At 44.8% G+C, this 9,586-nt stretch overlaps 2 protein-coding genes across 2 annotated transcripts in view; both read right to left on the bottom strand.

Moving 5' to 3' along the window:
* LOC116721371 (tumor necrosis factor receptor superfamily member 14-like) overlaps positions 1-9,586 on the bottom strand; it is a 1,133,408-nt gene that overhangs the window by 1,065,291 nt on the left and 58,531 nt on the right. The window lies entirely within an intron of this gene.
* kiaa2013 (KIAA2013 ortholog) lies at positions 64-8,935 on the bottom strand. The gene is made up of 3 exons (XM_032564619.1): positions 7,470-8,935; positions 5,603-6,456; positions 64-3,219 (listed from the first exon to the last, which is right to left on the bottom strand). The coding sequence occupies exons 1-3, from the start codon at positions 8,425-8,427 to the stop codon at positions 3,169-3,171; spliced, it is 1,863 nt and encodes a 620-aa protein (XP_032420510.1). The 5' UTR covers positions 8,428-8,935; the 3' UTR covers positions 64-3,168.

Here is a 9,586-nt window from a genome sequence, read left to right as displayed (position 1 = left end):
TGTCCCATCACCAGAACATTAAACTCTGTGCTAAAGAATTTTGAAGAAAGTGACAACACAATGCCACATTTTAATAAGTGATTTATTCTCCCCAAAATAAACCCAAATCAAACTTATAAGCACAAAGACTTCAAGTACAAAGCATTGGGATTATTGCAAATGTTCAATAAATTAACTTATTTCTTCATTCAGACATATTCAGTAGTTCACATTAAAGAAGAAACAATAAACAAACCCATAAAGAGAAACGGAACAAAAATAAATCACCTGGAAAATGAAAACCGAGGGAAAAGGACCTAAAAATCAGAGTGAAGCCAAGTGGAACTACCATGTGTGAACAGAGGAATCAGTTTTAATGTTCTGTCTGGAAGGGGGAAAAGCCCAAAGAAGATTCAATACACCCTGCGTTCCCAGAATAATCTACTTCCCAAATACAGTGAGGAAGCTGTCCATCGGGGTCCAGTTCCTAAGTGAGTCTGATGTTGGGGTTTAAATCCAGACTAGGGGTCAGGCAACCCGAGCGACACTTTCAGAGACACCTCCAGAGCTCGAGTAAAGCTAGAAAAACCAGGCAGAGCATGACTTGTCAAAGCTGATGTTGGTTAGATGTTATGAGAAATGCTGAAAATGAGAAGTAAAGATGGTGAACTGGAGAAAGGTTACATGCTTCAGGTTAAAAAAAAAAAGATGGAAAAGGCTAAATGCGATCTAACGTGCCATTAGAGGATGGACTTTGTTAGCATGAGAAGCTAAAGACAGTGGCTGCCAGTCAACCAAAGGAAGGAGTCGTGTTCACCCACTCCAACAGTCTTGCCTGGGATTCTCCGTCAGAGTCCCGCTTGAAGCTTGACTGAACGCCATGTTTCAGTTCAGTCACAGAACTACAGCCACAATTCGTCTAGAACTCACCACAGTCCCATTTCTTCACATTTTCTCTGTCAGAGCCAGATTTTCACTTTTTCTCTCCCTGGAGAAATCTTAGTCACTCTAGGGACAGCTTCTGCTGTCGTGTAGTTTCACACTAGGCCTGAACATTATGTCCCAAATTGGTCATTATCATAATATGCATATTGTAAAGATGTGTTCAGACGTATTGGCAGTGGCAGATTGGATGATATTGTTAAATGCAGCACCAAACTGTTTTGGATGGAAAAGTGGTCATAAGGCGGACAAATCTACAACTATGTTGTTTTGAAGCCAGAACTACAAACTTTGACTCAAAGCTAATTTTAAAAAAAAACAAACTTTGTTATTGAGATGGAAATAAGAAATTATTTTCCTAGTAGTTGGAGAGACGACTCCTTTACTAGGGTCAATGTCTGCAGTGACCCCAATGCAGAACGACATTAACACTTCATTTATCACAAGTCACTATGTGACTTGGCATATCATAGCCTTCCTAAAATAATGGCCTAAGTCACTTTTTGGCAAGAAATGACTCAGGCCATTCATTTTAAAAAGGTGTTGATATAGAAAATCGCGCTGCCCTGTATCGTACTGATATATCACTGCTTTACATTCATTTACTTGAATACTTTATTAGCAGAACTGTTCAGTTTCCCTGTGAACAACTAGCAAGGCATTGAATGGGTAAACTGTTAAAGCTCCAAAGAAAAACCCAGACCCTCCTCTGCAGAAGATTTTAGTTGTAAAGACCAGCACTGGGACTGGCTGTGAATAAATACATGAAGCTGCATTGTAATTATGACCAGCAGACCCCAAGTGGGGCCCAAATGTTTCAGAACAATTGTCACTATTTCATGCTTCTGCTGTCTTAATCAGCCCTGTCCCCAGTACGCAATCATACATATGGAGGGTAAAAAAAAAAGTCAAACTTATAACAGTCAATGGAGATAGTTAATTAAATAATACCAATTAATAACTTTAATCGGTCATACTCGCATATCAAAATCAGAGGGTGCAACTTGTGCTCCACTAGTTTAGATTGATTCTTTGAAAATCATGGCAGCCTCTCTAATGGACAATTTTCAGGAGCTTTTCTGCGAGTTGGAGAGATTATATGTACAATTAGCAGATGATCATCCAGACTAAGTGGAGGATGAAGTCGAAGGATTGCTAGAATGCCGAGCATTCTAGTGGAAACTAGTGGAGTTAAGTAGATCGACGTTATCCCTGCTTCTTGGTTGATAGGCGAATTTGACAGATTGTTTCATTAACATGCCTCAGAAATAGGAACCTTGAAATAAATATACATCTGATTAACTACCTGATATTACAAGTGTGTATTTTAATTATTTCATGGCATATGTAAACATCTGATTAAGAATTTATTTTATGGTGAATTTATTTAACGACTTAAAGTATTAATTTTGTCCTGTTTAATCCTCCATACAGGCATGCCTGATCCAGCCCTCCCTACCTTTGCTTAACAGTCCTTTGTCGTGTCTGTAGTGTTTTACACAGAAAAATGATAATCAACATACACCAACTGGACAAAAAATGAATTTAAATTCATATTTAGGCACTTTGTTACCACCAGCATCAAACTATTTACTCCAACGTATGTTTTTGTTATATTAAAACCAGAAAGATAACTTGATTTTTAAATATTTGTTTCTGCACAACGCCATTAGAAAACATGCCTGCGTATGACACTGAAGCTAGGTTTACAGAAGTAAATGGTGAAAACTATTGCATGCTGCAATAGTTTTGCAGGTTCTAATGAAATGTGTGAAAGGTAAACAGAAGGCTGAAACTGCTGGTTTCCACCTGGATCGCCTGGCATAGATTCAGCTCTTCCTGTTTGACCTGGTGGCTCACACCACCATGTCTGAACCAATCAGGACTTTTTTCTTTTTTTTTTTAAAGGCTTAATCTAGAGACTTTTCTACAAAAGACCGGTTTCATATTCAATTCTAACTCATAACTTGTGATTTTCTTTTTAAAACACAATTTCGGTATATGTACTCATGCAGAGTAAAACTAATTATTTTTATGAACGCTATTGCTAATTCCAGCCCTGTGGTTTGGTTTCCCAGCTGATTTCTGAGCAATATTCCGCCATGTTGGATGTTATTTTCCATAAAGCACAGTAGGCGAGTTGGAGATCAGAGGTTTTAGGATCGGAACGAACAGCAAACAACCCACCCACCATGTCAATATGTCCACAACAACAGTAGCAGCAGCAAACCCGCGCTGAAGCTACGCTTAAGCGACCTCAGAGGAGTCGCGGCAGTCGTCTTCCCTTTTGCTGGAGACCTGGTGGAGTCAGAGCGGAGTGTTAGAACAGGTGAGGCACGGCGGAAACTGTCTGCCCCCACCCCTGACTAGACACAGACAGAATGGCAGAAGAGGAAGAGGAGGAGGAGCAGGAGGGGGTGTGAGCAGTAAAGAACCAAAGCCACAAGTTTGTTGTTAATTTAATCATGTGATTCAATATAAAACATTATGAAAAAGGCAGAAAAAAAATAGAGCAGAAAGAGTCCAAGCAGAGAGACAGAGCAGTTCATGCATTCAGAGTCCGGCCCGTCTCAAGAGTGCGGCAGGTCCGCCCAGCTGCTTGGCACCACAGCTGGAAACAGCAACTGACAGCCAGAGGTCTACACCCTCCTCAGAGAGGAAACAAAAAGCTGTGAAGGGCTCCATCATGTCGACCCCAACCTGCCTCCTGATGAATCCCAGAATCCTCTCTGAGGATGTCCCTCCAGATGACTTCCTGAGCACCAGGTTCTGATCCCTGATCACAGTCACAGCGTCACCGCACCGACTCATCAGACCGCAAGGAGTTACGCTCAGAGTAGCTCACTGATCACACTGAGCATCAACGGTGTGTGTGTGTGTGTGGCATTTGTGTCTAGTTTAGAAGTGTGGAACAAACTGATTTGTCTGCATTAAGACAATCAATATAGTTCTTGAAAAACTATATCTAGCTGTAACAATGATAATACATTTCATATGTAGTGTTTCCAACATATAATGGAGTATTAGGGCCAGGCCAAGAATGCTTTTTCACTTCAAGAACGTCGTATTACAAAAAGTCATATGACAAGAAAGTCATGACAATACAAGTATAAAGTAATAATATTACCAGAATATGGTTGTATAGGAGAATGAAGTGGTCATTTTGTGAGAATTTCTCCACAAAAAATAATCACAAAATAAAATGTGGACTGTTAAGCAACTTGTGAAGTAATACTTTAGTATATGAAGAGATACTTAATCTTTTAACACATCAGAGTTAAATTATTATGAGCAGCAAGATTTTGAAACAATTCTGCAAACAGAGTAAGTTTTAAAGAAAGTATCGGGGACTTGCTGAGCTGCTCACGTTAGATCATAATAGTTATCAAAGCTTTTTTCCTCATTAAAAAACAACTTTTTTTGACTTACATCTGGTAATGTTGCATCTTTATAATACTAATATTATGACCTTGTTGTAATTTAAAAAAAAATCTTTTACTCTGGCCCCAACACTCCGTGGTACCAACAAGGTTTTAGGTGTCTGGTTGTGTGAAGTATATTTGCACTTTTCACAAAGACTTGTGAAAGTAAAACTCCGTACTGGATTATAGAACTGATCAGCTGATTCTGGCACGGAGATGGGAACCAATCAGCCCAGTTAAAGATGATAACCGAACCCCAACCTGGTCTGGTGTCATTTCATTTCTCTGGGTTTATCACCAACACTTGTCATCTAGCCCACAGCGCCTCCTACTGACTACATTACACCATTTATGCATAAGGTGAAGACTTGGCTGTTCTTCCACATGAGGCTACAGGTTTCTATGACAGACAGATCTGCAGTAATGGAGGATTCTGATCCAGTCCATCCAAGCACTCAGACATTCTAGTAATCTTTTGAACTGGTCTGGATCAATAGTTCTAAAAGCTTCTCTGGCAACTTTACTGCTGTTTTCCAATATTTTCAGTCCAGTTGTTCAACATGTCTGAATATCCTATACTTCGGGGACGTAAAAATTAGAGCTTGGAGTTCTAAGAAAAGAAAAACCTCCCTCTGACGTGTTGCTTCAGAAAGTGTGGAGAACTACAAATGAGGACCTCTTTAAAACATTACAAGAACATCTGATTGCTGGGAAGAAAAGAACAGAAAAATTGGGGTTGACCAGGACTTCTGGATGTTCTTATTTACTTTCAGAAACCCACCAGATGATGACCTTAATAAAAATGTAACACCTCTTCCAACAAACTCAAACTGGCAGAGATGAACAGCAAAATATCGACAAAAGGAAAAGATTTCTTGTCCTTGTTGTCCTTCCACAGCAACCAACGTTTCTTTCCAATCCACGGCGGGCGTGAAGAGAGCAGGAAGTGTGCCAACGAGATGCTGGAAGCCAGACGTGTTGCCGATCTTAGAAAAAAGGTTTCAGCTTGGATCGTTTCATTGTTTGCAGCTGCAGAGCACCAAGTCCTTCTACCCAGAAGCAACGCTGACCAATCACCTCTCAACAGAGGGGGAAAAAGGAAAGTGTTTAAGGCTATGGCGGCCCGCTCTGGTGTTCACTCACACAAACTCATTTCAGACCAAGAGCCCCAGAGAGAGAGTGAGCAGAGAGAAGACACGCTGGACACAAACAAGAGAGCAGATTAGAGTGAAGCTGGCTTTTGTCAGCGCCGTTTATACCTTGCTCCTGAAGAGAGGCTTGGCGCCGGGGCCACAGTACTCGTTGTAGATGAGTTTAAACAGAAAGAGGTGGAACAGGGTGATGAGCGACGCCACACTGAACCAGAACAGAAAGGGCAGGCCGGGGTATCTGTTTGCCATGTGCTCCTCGTGAGCCAGAATGGCCTTGAGGTGCAGCGTGTGGCGCAGGTCCTGCAGGTGGCGCAAGTCGGTGGAGATGTAGAGGAGCGGCGTGATGGGCTGGGTCACCATGACGGGGAACGTGTGGCCTTTGACCTCGGAGGTGAGCTCGACGGGCTCGTTGAGGCAGCCGGCCTCGCAGGCGTACAGCTTGACTGCCGCCTCCTGCTGCCGCACCGACAGGTGCAGGAAGGGCTTCCCCTCACCGTCCAGCAACACGGCAAGGTTGATCAGATCCTGGTTGTAGTGGATCCCCCGCAGGGCGTAGCTGTTGTGCAGCACGTCCGGGTCGGCCTGGAACTGAAGGTGGTTCTCTGTGAACTGGAGGCCGCCGAAACTGAGCACCATGCCCTGCATGGCCCCGTGGGCGCCGGCGGCAACCAGCACTTTGCAGCCCCTCTTCTGCAGGGTTAGGGTCCACAGCGTGACCAGCTGCAAGATCTGAGCCGTGTTGCTCACACGCTCGGGCCACAGGTTCTCGGCGTGCATGGTGGCGTGGCCGCTGAAGCAGTGGTCGGCGTAGTTGAGGCTGGATACGAGGCGCGCGCGCTCCTCCGCGCTCAGCCGCTGGTCGAGCAGAGGCGCAGTGGAGGAGGACAGGATGTAGTAGAGGGTGATGTTCACGGTGCGGCTGGATGGCGTGTTGGAGTCCGTGATCTTTCTCATTTCGATACCTGAATTCAACAGACAGAATTTCATCTGGTCAGCAGCTGGGTTTCCGTTCCAAATGTGTGCAAATGTTTGTCGATATTCTGCTTATGTCAGCACAACAGAGCCTGTTTCACAGGCTTATTACCTTATTTGAGATTTAACAGATGTACAAAAAAAAATTATTTGGTTTACTAGTTTTTGGGTTTTTTTTTTTTGGCTAGTTGATTTTAAAATGCCCTGCGACAGACTGGCGACCTGTCCAGGGTGACCCCTCCTCTCACCCGGAACGTTAGCTGGAGATATACACCAGCACCTCCTGACCCCACTAGGGACAAGGGTGTAAGAAAATGGATGGATGATTTTAAAACTATAGTTGTGTGTTTAAGCATTGTTAACAATGTCTTCCAGTAGTATAGTTAACCAGTAATGTTTTTACAATTCCTGTCAAGGTTACATTTTTCAGTACAAAAAACACGACGAGCTAAGCTCACCGAACTTAGCAAGGTCTCTGGGGGAAGCCCTGAGGAGTGCACTGATGAACTGGCCTTAATTTTCAGAGATCGGTGATCGGACGATACTTAAATGTGAGGACGATCTTATCCACCTGAGCAAAGGTCTAAAAATCGACCACTGTCCTCTATTGTTCTGCTGTGAGAGAGGCTTCACTGACAGACCCACACACCAGGTCATGTCTGCATGTCTACAGTTAACAACTGCCACCCCAGAGTTGCCAACTCAGGGACTTTCTTTCTATATATAGCAACATTTCAGACAAAAAAATATTTGTATGGCAGGTCAGGCTTTGTGAAGATCAGTGATCAGCCAGAAAACTGTTACCAGTGCACTTCTACTTGATTGTGCTAGAAAAATGGCACCATTTGTCTAAAATATAATAAATAACACGAGCTCCTTTCAGAACTTCAGGCAGCTTGGAAGGAAGGCATAAAGGGTTGAGTGATGGGCTGACAGTTTAGCACAGATCTGGATGATGTTTGGCTCAGAATAGTAAAAACACAAGAGTCAGTGAGCTGCTTACCTGAGCTAAAGAGGTCCATCCAAGCCTGCTGGTGTTCCTGAACCAGCTCCTTCACGTCAGCCCTCAGAAGCTCCTCCATCTCCTTCTTGGCGCCATCTCTGAGGCTGCTGAAGGTCGCCTCCAGCTTCGAGGACTCGATGGGCTCTGAGGTCCAGACCACAGACAGGATGTTGTCCGAGTACTCGGATTTTGCAGCGACCTGGATCCTGTTCTTCAGCTTTCTGGTGACCACCACCACCAGCACGACCTGGCTGTTCTCCACCTGCACCGTCCCGGAGGACAGCTCCACCTCTCTGTCGTCGAGCGTGTCCACGCTGGAGGAAAACCTGCTCCTCGATCCTGGGCTGCCGGGTGATATGTCCACGTTAGCGACCCGATCTGAGGGGTTGTTGATGTGGATTCGTTGCAGGTACACGTTGGGTCGGCTCCGGTGGGCGATGAACTCCTCTCGGATGGACACGCAGTCCCGGGCGGACTGCACCGCGGCCGGCGAGGCGCACCGGACCGAGAGCACTGCTCCCTTCCGGTACCCCAGCAAGTTAGCTTCAGCCTCGGCTCGCCTCCCCACAAGGTGGACGTTGACCCTCGGAGAGTGTTCGGTTTGGTGAACCGGGGCTGAGCCCGGCTGTGAAGACGAGGCCACCCACAACTTGTTGGCGTCCACATCGATGAGAATATGGCCGTTCCCCGTCACGAAAGGCGTGTCCAGCGGCTCAGAGTGCGTGCTGTAGACCCCCTCTCCCCGATCCGCTATGGACTTCCACTTGTGGATCTCACTCTGGAGGCACTCCCCCGCCGCGCCTCCGGGCACAGCCGAACCGCCCAGGAACGTCCACCTGCGCTCTGCCCCCAGGTACCAGTAGAAGATGAGGAAGAGGAGCAGTCCGATGAGGACCCGTCGCGCCCAGCTACTCGACAACAAGCCCGGTAGCCCCTTCAGTCTCTGCTGCAGCCACATTTTATGTTCAAACAACGGAAGCCCAGATGCGAGTCTGCGTGTCAACACGAGACCCCGAGTGCTTACGGGTCGCTTTAAAGCCTTGCATTCATTTCAGGTGTCGGATTCCGTTCAGGAAGCTACATTTATGGTGTTAGCTCAAGTTCCGACAGGCAGCGATGAGTCTAAGGAGCTGCATTAACTTTAAGCTTCAGTTTCCTCAGCTGAAGGTAAACTGAAAGTGTTCCATTCAGTTTAGTTGTCAGGCTCCACCGGGGAGGATAGCTTAGCTAAGTAGCCAGCGCTGAGAACCAACTCAGTGGAACATTTCTTTCTCGCATCTTTTTAACTCTGACATTCTTCGCCAAGTAAGCATGAAGCTCGTCAAAAATATCACGTCCAAAATATTTCAGTTGCGTTTGTTAGTCAACCCGAGAAGAAATCACCTGACGTTGTAGTAGACTCCAACGGCTGACACTTCCGGTGGTCTCTTCTTCCTCCTCCTTCTTCTTCTTCTATAGTTTTTTTCTGGCAGTTTACATACGTGGTGTATTACCGCCATCAACTGGACGGAGATGTAATTCAGAAATTCATTTTGTCCTATGTACAGTATCTTCTAACCTTAAAAATAACTATATAATATACATACTTTAACACTCACACAAACAAGTTCTGCAAAATATTAGATGAACTGGCATTTGTGAAGAGCTTCTGTCTTGTACCTGTGACCTTTTGTTGTTGTGGAGAGATCAACCTACTTTTTTCGGTTCTGATGTTACTGGCTGTGTAGAAGCAGTGACTTTGTGGTATTGGACCATCCCAATAACGATTATTTTGTAAGTGTGACTCTACTTATTTTTGTTTTGACCGCAACAGTTGTAATCTCTAAAATCCCTTGAAATTGTGTTTACGCCTACCTGATGTCCACTGACCAGGACTCTGTAGTCCTTCACTTGTCTAACTTGATATTTTGAACATTTTGTTAAGAAGTGCTGGTCATGGCATCAAGGGGAATGAGCAAAAGCAGTCAATGCGGAAATTAGGTCGTTTTCTTGTAATTCAAGACCAATTTTCCCAGCAAACTCTGCCTCGCACAGAAGCCCAGTATTAGAACAATGAGGCGTTCACTCGGCCCTTAGGAAAATGTCGCATGAGGGGAAGTGGGGAAGTCTACGTGCAA

The sequence above is a fragment of the Xiphophorus hellerii genome, chromosome 1 (genome assembly GCF_003331165.1).
Source record: "Xiphophorus hellerii strain 12219 chromosome 1, Xiphophorus_hellerii-4.1, whole genome shotgun sequence".
In the NCBI taxonomy this organism is placed as follows: domain Eukaryota; kingdom Metazoa; phylum Chordata; class Actinopteri; order Cyprinodontiformes; family Poeciliidae; genus Xiphophorus; species Xiphophorus hellerii.
The sequence above is the reverse complement of the archived record's forward strand: the minus strand, read 5'-3'. Positions and strand labels throughout refer to the sequence as shown.